The sequence below is a fragment of the Equus asinus genome, chromosome 27 (assembly GCF_041296235.1).
Source record: "Equus asinus isolate D_3611 breed Donkey chromosome 27, EquAss-T2T_v2, whole genome shotgun sequence".
Lineage (NCBI taxonomy): Eukaryota > Metazoa > Chordata > Mammalia > Perissodactyla > Equidae > Equus > Equus asinus.
In genome coordinates, this window is record NC_091816.1 from 19453516 (window position 1) to 19474078 (window position 20563).

Here is a 20563-nt window from a genome sequence, read left to right on the forward strand (position 1 = left end):
AGAAATTATGCTGTGAGGAGAGACTCCATTGTAAAACTTCTAATTCTCCTGATTCTTGCTTTCCTATCTATGAGTTGGGAACATTGTGATGAGTGCTTAGTCTGGTTATGTCAACATATATTGTATTTTTTTGCACAGTTATGGTGTCATTGTATAATAAACACAGTATTTTACCACATATTTTGATAAGATAATCCACACTCTACTGTGCCTTAAAAGTACACTTTTCTTGTTTTGACAAAATGGGTATGAATTGGTAACAGAAAAAATAATAAAATGTTGTGGTACAGAGAGAGAAATGGCACTCCAAATGCTGTCAGGTCATAAGTGCACCACTGATTTTGTAGCACACCAAGCAGAAATGTGAAATGATAATGCAGTAGGCAGTTTCTGCAGTAGCTACTTAACTTTCCCATGGTAGTGCAAAAGTAGCCATTGACAGGACACAAATGATGAGTGTGGCTACATTCCAATGAATATTCATAACACTAAAATTTGAATTTCAGCCCCTCCCCCAGCATAGTGGTTAAGTTTGGCATGTTCTACTTTGGTGGCCTGGGTTCATGGGTTTGGATCCTGGGTGCTGACCTGCACCACTTGTCAACCATGCTGTGGCAGTGACCCATACAGAAATGGAAGAAGACTGGCACAGATGTTGGCTCAGAGCTAATCTTCTCCAGGAGAAAAAAGAAAATTGAATTTTCTCCCATTTTTAAACTCTAAAAACCATTCTCATCTCACTGGCCAAAAAAAAACAGGGAGCAGGCTGGTTTGGGCCTGCAGACCATAGTTTGCTGAGCCTTGCTCTAGTAGATTTAACAGAAGATGCTGAGTCCAGAATTAATAGCTCAGGAACACTATAAAATTATCAGCCAGATATCTTATATCCAAAAGGGAGATTCAGTAAAGGTCATAATGTTATTCTTACATAAGGTTATAAAATCTATTACTTCTTAGAGGAAGAAACCAAAATTGATACAAACTATGAACTTCAGCACCTATGTGGCTATTCAGACAGCAATCTTTATAACTCCTATTTTTTTAAGGAAATGAAGATCCAAAGAAAAAGAAACCAATTAGATCCCTGCTATTTTATGTCAGCTTTAAACAAAAGCAACAGTTAAGTTATACTAAGTGTATTTACTTTGTAAGTCTTTCAGAATAAATGCATTCCTGGAAAGGAGAGAAATCAATTTTTTTTTCTCCCTAAAGCCTCAGTACCTGGTTGTAGGTACTTCTAGTTCTCCTGTGTGGGATGCTGCCTCAGCATGGCTTGCTGAGCAATGCTAGGTCTGGGCGCAGGATCCAAACTGGTGAACCCCAGGCTGCCGAAGCAGAGTGCGCAAACTTAACCCCTACACCAACGGGCCAGCCCCCAGGAATCAATTCTTAATATCTAGTTTAGGTATTCATAAAGAATAAGCCAACACGGTTGAAATGCAAAAGGCTCAGATTGATTTTTCAATTAAGAGACTAATCATTAGCTACAGTTAATGAAGTTACTGAGTTCTGTTCAGTTGCCCCAATTTTTTAAAAAACAAAATACCACCCAAATAAATATTTCTGAATCAAAATTACAAGTCATCAACAAATGTAAGAAAACATTTCTGAAGCCTTTATTTACAAAAGCTTTAAAAACAAATACCCTCTGTTTTGCAAATAATGTTTTGTTTAAAAAGGACCACCCAGTTACAGCACTGTAATATCATGAATAAAGAATGTACAAGAGAAACAAACCAATGTGGCTAACATTTGGAGATTTGCTAATATTACTGGTTGAAGTGTAGATAACACACATCATAACTTGTAGTCAATCATTTCAGGGTAGAGTTAATGATTACCAAAATGCCTTCCTACACATGCTCTGGTCTGGTCACATATTCTGCATGGCTAAATATTTCACAGTCTCTTTTGTCAACATATATAAAATAGATTGCAAAGATATACACAAAAAATAAACAAGCATTACACTCCTCAGGTAATTTAATTAGCTATATATATAGCTAATATGCTATATATACACAATTTTTTTTGTATTTTGTTGTTTTGCACCAAATCTCTCCACTATTTATCTTTGTATCAACTATGAAAGAACAATTTTTTGTCTTCTAATTTAATTGGGTACAAAATAACCTAAAGACTTGCTATCTTTGGACTTTAATGAAACTGATTTGTGGAATCAACAAATCAAGAACATTATAAGCATGGCTATAAAATTTTTTAAAAACTAAAAATAAGGGCCAACAGTGACGGGATAAAAAGCAGCAGATCAAGGGAAGTGTGCGATCATGAAAGAACTGCAGCTTCAACATCTTGGACACCAGTTTCCCGGCAGACACTGAACATCCAATCACAAGGGATTTTTCCTGAAGGGTGTAAAGCTCGTTTGAAAAGTTCTTCAGTCACAGAGCAGCCTACACATGCCAATTAGAAACCGACAGACACTAGATGTGCTTAGAAGATTAAACACTACGTACAGAAACAGCAGTTACTAAGCTCCTCAGTAGTTTTTTGTCTTTTTTTTTTGTAGTCTTGCTGAATCAACCGTTTGCACAATGCATGTGCTATATTCTGTGGGTCAAAAACAAGTAAATACTGGATAAAGTTGGCAGATGGTCATTTTCCAGCTAAGAGCAAGAAAAGCCAAAATTTCTGATAAAACAGAGGATTTGAGTCAGAATCACTCTCTAAAGTGCAAAATTGATGGTCCACAATATCTCAATTAGCTAAAACTCCTGCAGAATGGAAGGGAGACATGAAAAACAGGGAAATAAATTATAGTCAGTGCTAGTTAATTTAGAAAAGGAAAAAACAAACCAAGCTCAAGTAAGTGAAGTTTATCAAAATATGCAATATGATGTAGCTTTCCCCACTCCCTGTCACACATGCCTGCTAACAAGTATATTAAGTTAAGGCCAAATTTAACCTGAATGCTTTTCTATTTATTAAGATCTGAGATAGGAATGGTCATACTTAGTACTCAAAGGCAGAGAATAAAATGGACTATGAAAGAAAAAAAAAGTATTGTCTATTGTTCAAGGGATTCAACCAGAGATAAAACCTATATACAAGTATGTGTGTAGCTCAAATAAAATAAAAATAAAAGGACTATTTCATGTCATGACTGCTTGTTGGCTTCCTCTTCATATGCATTCCCTGTGCCATTCTGTACATAGGATGAACCAGAACCAAGGCCATACAAATGACCACAATATTTGGCATCATCAATATGATCTTCAAAGAACATCTAAAAAGGAATTTTGGAAAAAAAAAAAAAAAGATAATTTTAACCAAAAGGTACCACTGGTAATATTTCAGCAATGTAAGTACTGACTGTTCATTAACTATAATGACAGCTCTTTTCTATGCTGCTCCTTTGAGGCCACACATTTAAATTCAGTGAATAAGACCGATGTTCTCAAGAAACACAGCTCAAAAGAAACGAAGAAAAAGACTACAAAAAATGTTTAAACACGTCTTTCCTATTAACATTTAGACCATTTTTATGAGAATTTGTAATCATGGAAAAATGGCAGACATTTTTATTCCATTAATTTAACAATATTCAACAGTAAGAATGAACGAAAATAGCCAATGCAAGGGAGAAAAGTTTAGGTTTATAAGTAGCCTTGAGTCCATGTACAAGGCTGAGTTGGCTAAAGACAATCAAAGCCTAAACAGGTTCTAGACAGTAAAATCTGAACGTTCACGTAGGTTACTATCCTTAAAGAAGAAAAGAAAAATATAGATGAATTAGTAGCAGAGAATCCACCATTAATTGAACCATTAAGGCATTTTTAAAATGCAAAGCTGAAAATCCAAAAGGCTGTTTTAATTCTCTAATGTAGCAATGGGAAGAAGTACAAAACATTTATTTGTCGTGAATAGACTGTCAAAATCATTTCTCAATCAACACCACTTGGCAAAACAGCTATTATGCTTTCTATTAGTAATACATTTCTACAAAAAGCTTTAAATTCCCAGAAGAGTTCTCATTCAATTCTTTAATGTCTAAGAGGATATACTCAAAAGAATTCTACAGTAAATATTCTGCAAAAAGGAAAACTGTTTTTGTAAGCAGAAAAGTCCGTTCTATTTTCTTTTTGCACAACCAACTTTCTTTTCTTCACATTTACCTACAGTGAGGTATACCTGTGCATATCACCTATTTACATAACCCTAAGGGTAGACCTGGGTTCATTAAATTTAATTCTTCCATACCTAACTTCTTTATATTTAAGGAATTTAGTTCTGCTTTTTGCCGCTTAAGAAGGGTCTGCCCAATATGATTTTTGATTCAACTACTACTGCAGATTTATTTAACCCCTTTATAATTCAAAACCTCTAAGACTCAATCTACTAAAAAGCACGAGTCCTAATCTATAAATCCCCAGATACTGAAAAATGGCATGAACAAATAGTATTTTTACCAGCAGTTTAACGCCTGAGACAAGACAACGCAGGGGAAACTTAGCACACGGACTCTGACTGGGCAGAAGCAGCACTGATGTGGCGTATAAAGGACTCTGGAGCTCTCCCACGAGTGTGTGACCTTGAGTGAGTTATTAGCCTCTGGCCTCACCTCAGTTTTCTCACCTAAGAAATAATACGGCTGGACCTACATGATGTCTAAGGTAGTTTAAGTTTTTAAATTTTTCAGTCTACAAAGAACTTATATTTTCATTTCCTTCTGAACTATATTTCAAAATGACTTATTTTTGAATATTCAAGTGTGGTAGACATGACTTTTATGGTATCTCTAATTATATCTTCACTTAATAAGCTCTTACTGCCCAAAAACTTTTGCCATAAGATTTTTAATGTTCTCAATCTAACCACCAATTGATAAAAAGGCAGTACTGATGTCTTCATACTTCTCTCATTTTGAAAAAGGCCATTCCTGTGAGCAATGAATCAGATCCTGCCTGATGTTGTGGTCCTATCCGTTCCAGCTCTAACTGTTCAGCAACTTCCTGTAAACCACCCTAGAAGAAAGAAAAATTGTCTGTCAAAAGAGAGCAACACTGCCATGCCTGAATTCACAAATTACATAACTTAGACACTGACCAAAATATTTTAGTATATAAAGATGGACCTTATGAAGACTGGAAAAAAAAGAGAACGTGAATTGCTAATGTATTTGTTGAATGAAGGAGAAGTTTATAAATTTAATAGAAAATGAGATCCTAATTGGGAAAATGTATCTTCATCGTATGCTTTAAGGCATATGACAGGCAAATAACTTTCCTAAAGATATGGGGGAAGCAGATCGTAAACAAGGTGACACGTATAGAGGGTAACCTTTATCAAGTACCTTCACAGTCAATCTATCCATCATTCAATATTATAAGACAGACTGTAGGCAGTTACTTTAAAATTTCCTTAAGCTTCCCACCAATCTATCTGTAAATAGTTTCATCTAAATAATTTGTACCGAACAAAGCTATTATAAATATTCAAATCCTTAAGAATTCACTAAGTGCTTAACTATGGTTTTGTTAGTTAAAAAGTGTTGTTGTAAGAACACAACTCCTTAGAAGGGTTTGCTAAAAATCTGCCTATGTTAATACTGCTAGGATTAAAAAGGAAAGGTAATGTGAGTGAAAGGAAGGAAGAGAAAGAGAATAAAAGATGAAGGAAGGAAGGAAGGGAGGGAGGGAGGGAGAGAGAGAAGGGGAATGGGGGTGGGGGGAATGATGGAGAGAAAGTAAAGAAAGAACATCAGGACCAACCCAAAACAAAAACACACAAAGAAATTCCTGTCTAAACTGCCAAGGCCTCTCCAAGCAAACCAGCCCTTCTCTACACCACAGCTTGAAAACAGGGCTTTGCACACCAGTTGCTACTGTGCTAAAAATAACATGAGGATTAGGTATCATTAGCAGCTGCTCAGGAGAGCAACAGAATAGGTCCATTCAGTATGGGTGACTACAGGTCAAAAAGCACCTTTGTCATTAACCTAAATTTTAACACAGCAGCTGACTGGGGGTATATTCAGAATATCTGATATACTTAGAAATTTTCCAATAACATACACATAACGAGCAGTAATTTGGTTCTCTGTTCCCGCAAACTGTCATTGTACAGACAGGTCAAATTTTAAAAAGTATTTCCAAAGCCAGATTAAAACATTTAGGCCATAGATTCTCAGCATGCGATACTTTCAGGAGGTGGACTGAGTTTCCAGAATAGCAAAAATATCCTAATGCAAGGTTCACTTGAGTCACAGCTTGAAGTCTCTTCAAATCGCACAGAATTCTGCTGCTCTTAGGTGCTACAAACATAAAGTAACCTTTCTTAAAAATTTCCCTGGTAATATGCCGTACCCTGTAACGAGGCAAGCAAACTTTGGTCAAAAGACTACTTATTTTATGATTTTCAGTTCATTTGTCAAAAGCAAAGTTTCCTTATTGAATTCCAAAATTTTTTCTTTCTGCTTAAAAGTAAAGCTCTTAAAGTTTTTACCATCTCCTGAAAGTACAACTTTACTTGCACTTCTAAAAACCTGGTGAGAACACTTGATCAACTTTTATGTAGGTTCTAAGAAACAACCACTCTACCAAAATGGGTTTTTTTTAGTTACTTCTTAAATAAAACACACCTAAAAAAAAATAAAACCACTCTATTCCTTAGGAGTCTGAGCCAGCACCAGCATAGGGGAATTTCTTCTCAAGCTGAAGGAGCACTTTTCCTTATTAAAGAAACTTTCCTTTTGGAAGAATTAATGTTCAGAAGTAACAAATTCTTATACACACGTTCAGCAGTGTCTAGACAGGACCTATACATTTACTTTAGCACCTACTACTAACAAGTTGACATCTGTGGGCCAGGGGCAAAAAAGACCTTTTAACTATGTGAATTTAGTCCTAGAAACATTATCCTCTGACTAGAACCAACAAAATAATCTCTAGCTAAGATAAACTGAAAGGAAAACTTTTGTCACACTACCAACGGCATCAGGGCACTGCTGGCCACCTCCGATTTTCTCTCGCATGGACAGATCATGTGTGTGTTGGGAGAGAGTGAGAACTTGAACTTCTGTGCATAAGAGCCTCATTAGTCCTCACATTTCTGTGCTCAGGTTTATGATATTCGATCTGGCAATGATAAAAATCTGACTCTTGGTTTAAATTTTGTTGAAAACTTATTCTATCAATCTACATTGAAGCTTTGAAAAAGGATTTCCTATAAATTATTTTTGCAAGAAAAAGAACCAAATTACCAGATAATGTAACTGCATTTAACATAACACTTAAAAATATGGTTTAAAACAACATCGTAGCCTAGAAGCTGCTGTCAGTCACTCAGTCTGAACAGTGTGCTGAGTACAGACAGTCACTCGAAGCCCTACCTTGAGATTTTTGCAGCTCTTCATGAGGTACTTCACATCATAGATGACAGGAAAAAACAGTCGAAGGATCTCAAAGAAGTCAAGCTCTTCTTCAGGCAAGTTAGAGTTGGTCAGGATTTTAATTAAATAGCCAAAGTCATAACCACTACAAAAGGATTAAAAGAATACAGAAAAGGGAGACATAAATACCAGAGAGATTAAAAATAAATTTTTTCTTACACAAATTTTAAATGAGTCACATTGTAGGCAAAAAAGGAATCAACCAAAAACAAAGTGCACACAAGAACAGAAAAAACAAACATCTTTACAACGATAGTGGGAAAATGCCATCATCTTACCACAGTGCAAAGAATTGTCACTTTATTACTCAGAGATGTCAATATACAGATCTATGCTACATCCCAAACCTGCATTCACTAAACCACTATTTTGCCGATCTCTGAATAGAGAGCTCTTCAAGAAGAGTATTAAACCACTCGTAGTAGACATCTCAAAAAAAATTTAAGTAACACGAAAATGAAGAAATAAAGATGGATGAAAACTTGGCCAAAAATGTCAAAAGGTAGCAGGAGAGTTGGTAAAAATAATGCAAGTCTTCCCTTCTTTTACATAAAGAGGTCATACATTTAAAAGATCGGAAAAGTAATTCCCTAACACAGTATTTTCACTTCTATTAAGTAACTTCATTAATAATACTCTCTTTCATCAGAATTCTGTTTCTTTCTCATTATGGCTCCCCAAGAGATACTAACGGGAATGTTGCACATGAAAGGAGTAAAGGTAGTCAAGAAAAATACCAACTCCCACACTCTCAAATCAAGATCTCCTAGCTCCATTGTTTGGATTTCCACAGCTTCCTCTCTCCCTACACTCTCGTGCCACAATTACCCACTCTTCACCCTGTCTACCTTTCCTTAAAGAGCCCGGATCTCAGAGAGTTCTTACACACTCTGTTTTCTTGTACTACACTTTGAGGGAAATACAAAATTTCTATTTAATGTTCAGAATTTTACTTGTAATTTTAAAAAGAAAAAAAAGCTTTATCATTGAAGACCACTAAGAAATATCAAGGTATAAGCAATTAACAGCAGAAACCTTTAAATTTCTGGTAGTTGGCAAGGAAGTAACTTTGCTGTCTACCTACAATATAAGTCAATACAGCATTTGCTTACTACTAGTAAATTAAGATTATATTAGAGTTCAGGATTATAAATTTCTTAAACTAGTCCTTATCTGCTAGAAATAGATTAGAACATGAAGAAAATAATTTAATGACGTCTAGTAGAACAAAATCTTAACACATCTTGACAAATATTCAAACATCTCAGAGTCTAACCCAGACTCTAAACTCTAAGACACGAACCCTTTCTGTTTTTGCTCATCTTAGTATTCCCAGTGCCTAGCACATAGTGTTTGCTGAGAGTATTTTTTGAATTAAAGAATATGTCAAATATAGTAAAAGGATAGGACAGGAACGTAGAAAAAGAACAGAAAAAATGTTCCTCAAATTAACAGACTTAAGTCTTGTCTCCTGAGGTACATGCTCAATTAAAGGAGACTAGAGAGAAAAGATGACAGGTCAGAATTTCAGATCTTCCTCAACTTACAATGGGGTTACGTCCCAATAAACCCATCATAAGTTGTGGAAAATGCATATAATACACCTAACCTATCGAACATCACAGCTTAGCCTAGATTACCTTAAATGTGCTCAGAAGACTTACATTAGCCTAGAGTTGGCAAAATCATCTAACACAAAGCCTATTTTATAATAAAGTGTTGACTATCTCACATAATTTACTGAATACGGTACTGACAGTGAAAAACACAATGGCTGTCTGGGTATAGAACGATTATAAGTGACCGACTGTTTACCCTCGTGATCGCAGGCCTGATTGGGAGCCGCGGCTGGCTGCCACTGCCCAGCATCATCAGAGAGTACTGTACCACATGTGGCTAGCCCAGAAAAGATCAGAATTCAAAATTCGAAGTACAGTTTCTACTGAATGCGTATAGCTTTTGCACTAGGGTAAAGCTGAAAAATTCTAAGTCAAACCATCACTAAGATGGGGACCATCTGCAGTATGTCCAATACTTTCAACTCAAAACACTTAGTAGTGAATCAAAGATTACAATATGAACAGTCCTTCATTAAAATCATCCCCAGGCCAGAGCTGGAAAGTCTAAAGCATGCAGAACACACTTATTTTTCAAAAGATGTGTGAAGTGGACCAAGTATGAGAACATTACCACCTGCATAATACAATGCTTTTTAAAAACATAACAAAAAGCCAAATAAAATCATTCCCAGGGCCAGTTTTAGTCCCTGGGCTGCCAGTTTAACTTAGTTTACCTAGATAGGAAAACACTTTCTCTTACCTGGAAGTCTACTTTTACAAAATGGAACTAACTTCTTTTCTAGAAATTCTCTTCGACAATCTACTTTTATTTTATAATAAGAGTTAAAAACTACCACTTACTGAGAATTTACTGTGTGTAAAGCACTTTACCATCAAGTTGATTCTGACTCCTAGAACTTTATCAGATGCTTTAAACATGCACTATTGATCATTAAAACAATTCTGCAAGATATTTCTTCTAAGTGTTGTCACTCTGATCACTCTATTAAAAAAAAAATTAAAATCCACCACATACACCCACCCCTAACATTCTCTTTGCTGTTTTTTCCCCTCCATAGCACTTATCACCATCTCACAAACCAAAATAAAGTTTCATCATTTAAAAAAATTTCCCCCTACTCCCACCAGACTGTAAACTCCATGAGGACAAGAATTTTTGTCTGTCCTGTTCATAGTTTAATTCCTAAAATCTTATCACAGTGCCTGGCATATGGTAGAAAATAAATAAATATTTTTTTAATGAATGAATGGTTTCATTCTAAGGCTTAGAAATGTTAAATAACCCTAGATAAAACAGATTCCAAATGGCATTGCTGGATTTAAACCAAGATCTATTTTTCTAGCCCTTACTCTTTCCATGATGCAATACTGTCTCTCTCACAGGTTAAAATGGATCCCATATTACAAAATTAACCTTTAAGTAGACCAACATTAGCTTCTTAAGAGTTAGGAGACTGCTATATGGCAGCCAATCCTTTGTGGAACTAAGCCTGAAACTGCTGAAACAGTGACCCAAGCCAAGTGTGAAGCAGCTAGGAAATGGTAACACAAATGCCACTTTCAGTGCCATCTTTTTACCTGTGAAATGATAACCATTTGACCCCTTCACAGAGGACCACTCCCGATGTCATAAGAAGTTCTGCAAAGTACTGGGTCTCAATTCCTTCCTCTTCATGTTTTTTAAACTGGATACCAGACGTCGTCAGCAGCTCTATAGAGTCCTGGGCATACATGTCCTCCCTGGCAGGAGAGAAAGACAGACAACAATCAGAAGTGCCCTACTTCAAACAAACAGTTTTTCTCCCACTTACGTCTACAACTACAGTGCCCGAAGCAACAAGATAGAGGACTGGCTTGGGCCCAATTATTCCAACGCTTCGCATATATGGAAAGAAAATTCAATTTAAATACAAAGGCTGTTATTTCAGTAAAGTGTTCATATAATAAATAATCATTCAAGAGTCCAATGGTGAGATTTTAATCTTTACTATCAACTCAATTTCATTACCCTTATACAAGTTAAATTTAACTGGGTTTGAGAACAAGGGTCTGCTACTCACCAGGCACTCCCACCACAAAGTAAGAGACATGTTCCTTTCAGAGGTTCTCAGTCTCAGCAGCCATTTTAATGCTGCCAGATGGAGCTGGAGCCACAGGAGTGAGGGCCTACGTCCAGCTCCCATGCTCTCAGCAGCCCCAGGAAGGAGACCAAGTGCAAAACATCTGATGCGGCTGAGTTAAACTACATTCTGTCTTAAAGAAAATGGAGATGCTTCCTCTCACTAATGATAAGCCTTTCAAATGGCTCCAATAAGCAGTAAACTGTTTAAAATGAAGAACTCTGCTATAATAGCAATAACTTCTTCTCCTAACAATCTTAATCCTAAAAGATTAGCTTCCAAAAACCAAGCCAGGAAATCTAAATCTAAACTAATCCTTCAAGATTTTACTTAAGCCAAAAAGGAAGCTATCTCTATTTTCTAAGCACAAACACACAGGCATCCAAAATATTAAATTAAATCAAAAAAGTGATCAAAATTAAGGTATATGTTTCTGAGAATAAACGAAAAGTATTTTGTGAATTGCCCATCTGATATTTCTTTTATTTCAAATTGTAAGAATACTTGTTTCCACCACTTAGCTTAAGAAAATTCTATTAAGAGCTTTAACAAAACTAATAAAATGAAAAGGAACTTTACACTTGGGCCAAAAAGCATTTTATGGCCTATTCTCTGAAAATCAACCTGTTTCTAAATGTCTGAAAAATAACGTAACTAGCAACTGAAATATTTAAAATCAGAGGGGAACTGCAATAATCACTTTAAGTCAAAATTTCCCCTAGAAAACTCTTTAGGATGAATATCTGAATGAATCTACTACAAATTTTTTCAGTAAACAACAGATATCATTGGCCTTGTTACACGAAAAACATGTACCTGAAACAAGTAGAATTTCACTCAGCAGGCCCCAACACTCATACTGAGAGGCATGCTTTAGCAATTATAACCAAACAAAGGCAGAACAGAGTCTTTCTCCAGGCTCACATTATTCTGGGCCATATGCTCGCTTTACTTTCAGTTTATGGTCTCTCTCTCTCAAGCAGAACCTAAGCTTCAAGAGGGCAATGATTTTTGTCTGTTTTGTTCAATGTTATATCACCAGATTAAAAAAACATGTGAAGTGGAACAGTGAGTGCTGTGGTGTTTAAATCATTATTTCGCAAACTTGCCCAACGATAACAATCATTCAGAAAGCTTATAAAAAATATGGGGTTCCCAGGTCTCACACCTAAACCTACTGAATCACGATCCCTAGGAAAGAGACCCAGATGAGTACGTCAGGTGTTTCATGATCAAGTTAAGTTTGGCAAACAAAAATACGTGTATAGATTATTTCCTTCCTTTTTTTTCTGCACCATTCATGTACCTAAATTCCGATAAGTTAATCACTGTCATATAAATTTCACTGGACTTAGTGTTTAAAAATTTGGAACCAAATTCATGCTTTACAATACCCAACTCATTAGAAAAAGAAAGCTGGAAACCCCAGACAAGTAAGCTAAATAATCTCCAAATAAGATGAAGAAAACTTCCTGTGGTAAGGGAAACTTCTCAATTGTTATGATTCGATTCTCCAAATAAATAGACTGTCCCTTTCCCATGGTATCCATTTCAAGTTTTGAAATATCCCACCCCGCCTTCCTCACCCTCAAAAATCCTGGCAGATGTAAGAAAATATTAAAATACGCTAATCTCAAAAGTAGTTAAAATATAGGTTAGTCAAAATATAAGAATTGCTGCAGGTACAGAGGGTGACTTATTGATTAGATCAACACATTTAGAACAGCAACGAACAGTCACGCGATCGCTCCTCGCTCCTAACACTAAAGATTAATTAACTACTGAAGTGTAAGGTTGCAAAATACCCAGTTATAATAACTGTACAGGAATGACAGCTATATAAAAATCTCTAAAAAAGACGACTTTCCAAAAGAGCAGCGATACAAGGCTATCCATCTCAAGGAATACCCGAAAGACAGAAACGAACTCAACTAGGTATGCTAAATTCACTAAATATATTGAAATTACATCTAAAAATGTAAACTTAGCCTACCACACAAATTCACATTTTTAAACATGCAGATTAAAGATCTTACAATTTGGAAATGCCTCCAACCTCAAACCACTCCTGGCTCACCACATATCTTACATTTTTTAGAATGTAAACTCTTACATACTTAAATTTATGCTAAAATCATGAGTAAGGTAAAAGGCAAACAAACTAGAATACAGATTGTCACAAATACATAGATGATAACCAAACTTAATATTCAATGAACTCAAACCAATCAAACACAAAGAAGAAATAAAAAACCTGCAAAGGCTTCGAAAGACAATATGAACAGCCCACAACTCCATAGCTGACAACTGCCCTTTAACCTTCAAATGCCTGTGCACTATCTGTAAAACAAAATAAAAACCACCTTTGTTCCTGCCGCTCCTTCTACTTATGGTACTATCCCCTTTCACTGCCATTTTCCTTAAATGAATTATCAGCCTCCTTTCTGTCACCACTGAATCCACAATTCCCTGTAATCTCTACTACACTGTTAAAATGATTCTCTCAAATATTAAGAATTACTGCAATCATCAAATTGATGACTCTTCTCAAAAAATTCATTCTCATCTCCTGTGACTTCTTGGTGGAATTCTGTCCATAGCTTGCTTTCTTCTTCATAGCTCATCAATATGCCAGTTTAACTTCCATGTACATAACAACTCCAAATTCAGTTTGGAGAGAATTCTCATAACACTGAGCAGTATCTAACAATTCTAAGTCTTGGGCCTCGGCAATAGAGAGCAGACAGAAGAGTTATGGGAACACTAAGATATAATGCCCATGACAACTTTCATCTACAAAACAGATCCCTGGTGCCTAGCATAGCTGCTGACAAATTCATTCTAGGCAATCAAGAAAAAAGTTAATTTTCACCTTTCTTCAAAATATCCAAAATTCTGTTCATGGTGCTCTGTCTCCACATTAGACCATACTGGTTTTAACTGCCAAATTGCCTTTTCTACCTAAATAATATTTTTCAGTATATCTTCCATTAAATACTTCCCAACACATGAACATTTATATAAATGGCAGCAAACTTGGCAGCAAAATACAGTACCCCTCTCTATATAAAAAAAAAGGAAAATGTCAATTTTACCAAAACTGAGACACTGATGGGTCACCTCCTACTCATGTACTGAGATTACAATAGTATTTTAGTTAAAAACAATGTTCCTGACATTTTCCCAAAGAAGATATACAGATGGCCAAGAGGCACATGAAAAGATGTTCAACATCACTAATTATTAGGGAAATGCAAATCAAAACTACGATGAGACATCACCTTACACCCTTCAGAATGGCTATTATTAACAAGACAAGAAATAACAAATATTGGAGAGGATATGGAGAAAAGGGAACCATCCTACACTGCTGGTGGGAAGGCAAACTGGTGCAGCCATTATGGAAAACAGTATGATTTCTCAAAAAATTAAAAATAGAATTACCCTATGACCCAGCTATTCCACTACTGGATATTTATCCAAAAAATATGAAATCACTAATTCAAAGATAATATGCACTCCTATATTCATTGCAGCGTTATTCACAATAGCCAAGACTTGGAAGCAACCCAAGAGCCTATCAATGGATGAATGGATAAAGATGTGGTGTGTATTTATATATATGTATACATACATACATACACACACACACACACACAATGGAATACTACTCAGCCATTAAAAAAAAGACAAAATTTTGCCATTTGTGATAACGTGGACGGACCTTGAGGGTATTATGCTAAGAGAAATAGGTCAGACAAAGAAAGATAAATACAATTTCACTCAAATGTAGAAGATAAACAAACACACACATCGATAAGGAGAACAGATTGGTGGTTACCAGAGAGGAGGGGAGGCAGGGGAGGGTGAAAGGGGTGAAGGGGAACTTATGTATGGTGATGAATAAAAACTAGACTACTGATGGTGAACTCAATGCTGTCTACACAGAAGCTGAAATATAATAATGTACATCTGAAATGTACACAATGTTATAAGCCAACATGACCTCAATAAAACTAAAACAAAATAATGTTCTAATGATCAGCTTGGAAAATAAGTAGCAGGGAACAAATGGTAAAGAATTAATTTTAAAAAGCATTATCTTTTGGGAAAAGGATAAAGAGCAATTTTCAGTTTTTCAGAGCTGGAGTACTTATAAAAGATTATCATCAGTTTGAATAGAGATGAGTACTTTTTACCTTTCACAAGGTTCTGGAGAATCCATGATTAAATCCAACAGAGTAAAATGGAGAATGAGGCTAAAACAATGCAATCATAAGCCATTCAATTGTACCACTGACAATACTCCCTCTAAAATCATCACCCCTGCTTTTCTTTAGATCTTATTTGCTAAATATCTCATTATGCTATAGAGAATGGCAGGTCCTTACATTGGCACTACCATTAATTGTCCCTCAGCTTCTTTTACTATCTTTAAAATCAGATGTTAGATCACATTAGACAAGTAGAGGCTGTCAAATACAAGGACACTATAATATTGTAACATATTTAGAATGTATTAAACCTTTCCCTGACTTACAGTTAGTTTGTAAAGAATATGCCCTCACCTAAAAACACTCTCAACTTCCCTAAGCTATCAAAACTACTCCTACCAACGATACAAAAGTATTATAAGTAAGGAAACTGGGTTTCAACCCAGGGCTTGAGTTACAATTCAGATTCCAGAAGAGAATCTACCAGATTCTGAATTGTTTCTGAAAGAAACACCAGGTTCAAGGATACTATTACTTCTCCTATATGTAAGTTATAAGTTTTGTGGGCTGACCTGGGAATATAACCATTTTATGACATTGATTTGAAAGGGAAACACAATCAAGTTTCCAAGAAATGTCTTATCACCTTTGATATGGAATCTACTCATGAACTGGAATATGACTGTAATACCCTCCACAAGAAAGGTAACTATCACAACAAAGATGTGTATATTTCAAATGGCACAAAACATTTGAAAGTAAAACTAACGTTGTAAGGTTATCTTTATCAAGAAGTACTTTCAATGCCCAAAGTTTTCCAAACTTCAAAAAAAGTGGCAGTCATACCTTTCAAATAACAACTCCAAAATTCAAATTATTTGAATGTAAGTCTTCTTTATCCTAATTTTTTGTCCCTTTTATAATAAAAAGAAGAAACCAAATATTTTGAAATTTTAGATTTTAAATATTTCCAGGGTAACTACACCAAATTCAGTTCAAATTTTATTCACCATACTTGAGGAAAATCAATTCCTAAAATGAAACTGAAAAAAGTTTGGGTTATATTTATTTCCCACTTACGTCAAATTAAATTTAAAATTAAACTGCCAAGTTGAAGTTCCTGGAGGGTATTCTCCTTGCTCATTCATAAATGTCAGTCCTAGCTGAATTATCTTTAACAAGTCTACATTACATCGCAATAGTTGGTACTGATAGTCAGCATTGCTCCTGAATTCTCCAATGGGTCTTGCAACAACACCTGGAAACTCGGTGTCCTGTAAAATAGTTTTAAGATTCATTATTTACTAAATGATCAAAACCACAATCTACAAATTCCTAGAATAAATAAATAATTTTGGGTATAACTCAAAGAATTCTCTTACAGATGACATTTTACACATTCATATTCAATAACAAAGTAACTTTTAACTAGGAAGAGAATTACTTCTTCAAACCATAAAATAAAACTCTACAAACTTAATCACTTTTTCTTACTTTAAATATCATCAGTAAAAAAATTACTAGGTCTAAGATACACATGATAAATGCAACCAAGAACTTTATTCCCAAGGAGAGGGAGAATCATAAACTCATATTTCTCAAGAGGTATGTGAAACTATGCTCCCAGTATTCTAAAGTTAAAACCAATGAAGAATTGGTTAAAAAAAATGGAAAATGTATCATATTTTCCAATCACTTCTTCATAAAAAGATTTATCTAAACACCAAAACCCTCCTAATTTCTTGGACTAAAACAGTACTCTCTCTATACTCCAGAGAGAGTATCTCATCAAAAATTGCATGCCACCCAGTTATTCCTGTAGAATGTTATCACATCTCTAATGTTGTCACTACTTATCATCTGAGAAATAAACAATTACGAATTTCTACTGGATAAGAAATAACTTCAATTCTAATTATGGGTAAGTACACCTTCATTAAATAGAACATTATCTACGGACACTCAAATATTCATATTGTAACCAATCAACCTGCCCCTCCCCATAGAAGTGTATTTATTTATTTGTATTAAAAATAGTGATACATCAGTTTAGTATTAAAATTCAAACTAAAAAGCTACGAACAAAACCTAAATACCAAGTCACTGTGAAACAGCAAAGAAATTAAAACTTCTCTAAATTCAGTCTTTCTCAACAACCACTTTACTGGATGCTATGTTTTACGCTAGGCGTCGGCAGGGGGGAGAAAGGATGATTAAGATACTAACCCCTCACTTGACAGAGCTGATAATCTAGAAGACAGTAGAGTAACTTTAACAGATGTACAAAGTACAACAGTAAAGAAAAAAACAGTCTAGGCAGATTGAACAGTATCTGCAAAAGCAGAGATGCTTAACAGCACAGTGTGTTCATGCAACTCTACTGATAATTTAAAACAAACAAACAACAAACACTGCAGATAAACAATGTTTCACTGGGAAATCTGATTTTTTGTTTGAGAAAGATATCCAGGAGCTCCCTAGCTTCCAGAAGCTCATCTTGTATTATTAGTTAGGGCTTAGTGTTGCTAAGACCTGACCTGGCTCTCATAGCTAGGTCCTAATGTTCTTCTGTTCAATATAAACAATTTCACAGTTCATCACCATACAAGCCCACTCTGTAACCATGACTGGACACAGACAAAAACATAAACATTGTCCAAACCACAAAAACGACCAAACATCCCTCTATCTTGGCTAATATGAGTGACTGTTGCTTCTTTATAGCTACAGCCTCATACTAGTCTTCATTCACTCTAGTTAAGACTTAAAATACCCTATCACAGAATTACCCCAGACTCCCAACAGCATCCAATCCAGAGCAAAGCTCTGCTTCCTTAATCCCTCCCTAAAACTATCAGACACAGGCCCAAATCCTAAAAGTTTTTTCTCACACTCTCTTACTCAAATGCCCCATGGTTCCAACGGTATGCATGTTCCCTCAGTGCAATTAGTAATATATCCAACTTGTCACACTACAGGTGTATTCTGGTGGTCTTTGGTTGGAACACATTGACGAAATTTTCTTTTCATAATTAAATTAATCCCTAAAAAGATCAACCAGAAGGGTTGAACTGAAGACTTTTAAAATCCCTCTTCCCCTTTTATAAGAAGGATTTTAAGGGTTGGATCATAGGCATACCATAGCAACATAATTATATTTTCGGATAACTTGACGAATTTTCTTCATCTCTTCATCCAGGTTGCAAGCCCAAACTTCACAAATTCTTTGGCTATGATCTACAGTTGCTGCTGGCATAGTGAGGGCACAAGAAGTCTAGATGCCAAGCATCAAAATGTTATACTTGATTGAAGATTTGTTTCATAAAATACTTTATCCCTTATTTGTGTACCTGTCAAAATAAAAACCAAAATAAAACCCAGCTATATCAGAAATATGAATTACAGAACCGAACTGACAGAAACCTAAGAGATTATTTATTTGAAGTCCTTGATTTATGAGAAAATCAAAGTTTAGTGACTTGTCTAAAGTCACACAGCTAACCAGTAGGAAAAAAAGAAGACAACACAAGTTTCCTAGTTCTAATATCAATGTTACATAAATTTAGTGTTTTTTGTGTGTATATACTAATCATTTTCTAAAACTTTCCACTAATGATTGCTCTGAACCCAACTCACTCTCTGAATAAAACTTTATGAAGACATCCATTTCCGATAAAAATGAAACGTTAAATACTGATATACATGTGACAAGATAAAACGTTACTAGGATAAAGACAGTGTTTGGTTTTATTTCTCATTAACACATCATTCAAAATCTGATTTGACTACAAAATCTACTTTACTGGCATTTACTTAAGTCAGATTAAAGGAAACAAAAGTAAACCAATTAAAAAACAAAAAAAGCTCTTTCTGAGAAATAAGTAACAGCCACATCAACTGTTCGGATGTCCATAACTGCAGGAGGGAAAAGGGAGGGAAGCAACAGTGTCTGCATTTCAATAGTTTCTTTCTAACTCCCTAAAACTCAGAGCATTTTCCCTGGTTCACCAAACACATCTCACGTTTGTGGTCCATAAACACAGGTTTCCCGGTATATAACGGTAAGAGTACAGACCAACATTTTGATTCTTGGGCAGGGAAATTCCGAATGCTCCTTCATTTTTCACACAAGTTTGAAAAGATCACAACAATCAAGGGTAAAAGAGGGAATTGTGACCCCCTGCCTTCTAAATTCTGCAATCGCTAATGTAGCCTCAAGGGCTCTAAGAACAAAACCAAAAATCCAGGGCCTCCCTCGTTCACAACCCTCCCCAATCCGCTAAACACATACACATCACACACACACTTCAGAAACACCCTTTTGTTTAACACTGCCTTCCTCCACCTCTCTGTCTACTACAGTTTCAGAAGCCCGGAAGAAGCACCAAAGGGCCTTCTCATTACTGGAGGTAGCATCCCCGTACTGCAGGTTTCCAAAGAAACGAGACAACAGCACAGAGGTATTCAAGTCATCGATAACGCTCTTCCCTGGCAGAGAGCCAGTGCCAAGTGCCAATAACCATTTACTGGAGCCAGATTAATTCCCAGGCACTGCAGCGTGAAGGAACACGAGCTGAGGATCTAGGCCACCGCCCTCCACTCCCAATTTCCGTCCCACAACAGCGAAGCCCCAGGTACAAAGCCTTCACGTCATCACTCCGCGCCATCCCCTTGACATACCCCCAGCCCCAGTTACCCTCCCCCCACCACCCGCCGCCTCGCTCCTTCCTTCGCCAGCGGCGCTCCAGCTGGCGCCATCGCGCACCCTCTCAGGTTGATCGTTCCCGCCCCCTTTTTACTTCCCCAACCCGCCCCTCCCCCCCCCAGGGCTGCGGCGGACGCAAGATCTACTTGTGTCTCTGAGCTCGCGCTCCTCCTCCTCCTCCTCGCCATAGAGACAGCACCCAGCGGCGGTGGCGGTGGCGGCAGCGGCGGCGGCAGCGGGCGCCCCATAGACACCTCTCGCCCAGCAAAGGGGAAAGGGGAGCCGGAGCTGCGCCGCACCGTGCTGCGCCGTCGCTTCTCGCACGTCCTGGCGGGGGCGCTAGGTGATGACGCGACACGCAGAGGGGGCGGGGCACGCAGGTGACGGAGGCCGGGTGGTGGAGCGCTGCGCCGTCCCGCTCCCTGACTGGCTGGTTTGGGCGTCAGGGTCGTGAAGGTAGGACTGCCGGTCTCGGGCGGCCACTTTCCTCTCTCCGGCTGCCCGCAGTCAGAGCATGTCCCCTAGAACCCGAG

At 36.7% G+C, this 20563-nt stretch overlaps 2 protein-coding genes across 2 annotated transcripts in view; one reads left to right on the forward strand and one right to left on the reverse strand.

Moving 5' to 3' along the window:
• Positions 1 to 1592: 1592 nt before the first annotated feature.
• CNOT7 (CCR4-NOT transcription complex subunit 7) lies at positions 1593 to 20399 on the reverse strand. The gene is made up of 7 exons (XM_044760646.2): positions 20177 to 20399; positions 18465 to 18675; positions 16406 to 16599; positions 10570 to 10731; positions 7352 to 7496; positions 4875 to 4985; positions 1593 to 3247 (listed from the first exon to the last, which is right to left on the reverse strand). Exons 2-7 carry the CDS (start codon positions 18579 to 18581, stop codon positions 3119 to 3121), a joined length of 858 nt encoding a protein of 285 aa, XP_044616581.1. The 5' UTR covers positions 18582 to 18675; positions 20177 to 20399; the 3' UTR covers positions 1593 to 3118.
• Positions 20387 to 20563, forward strand: part of VPS37A (VPS37A subunit of ESCRT-I) — a 45034-nt gene continuing 44857 nt past the window's right edge. Inside the window, exon 1 of the mRNA XM_044760645.2 lies at positions 20387 to 20486. The gene's annotated coding sequence lies outside the window, so the exon portion shown is untranslated. The remainder of the gene's footprint in view (positions 20487 to 20563) is intronic.

What these genes read in the sequence shown, in the direction of transcription:
- CNOT7 (XM_044760646.2), bottom strand. Translation starts at nt 18,581, where the DNA reads ATGCCAGCAGCAACTGTAGATCATAGCCAAAGAATTTGTGAAGTTTGG. An exon ending in AATTTTAAATTTAATTTGAC is followed by an intron (nt 10,732 to 16,405) that starts GTAAGTGGGAAA and finishes CTCTCCTGCCAG; the next exon opens with GGAGGACATGTATGCCCAGG. An exon ending in AAATGGTTATCATTTCACAG is followed by an intron (nt 7,497 to 10,569) that starts GTAAAAAGATGG and finishes ATCCTTTTGTAG; the next exon opens with TGGTTATGACTTTGGCTATT.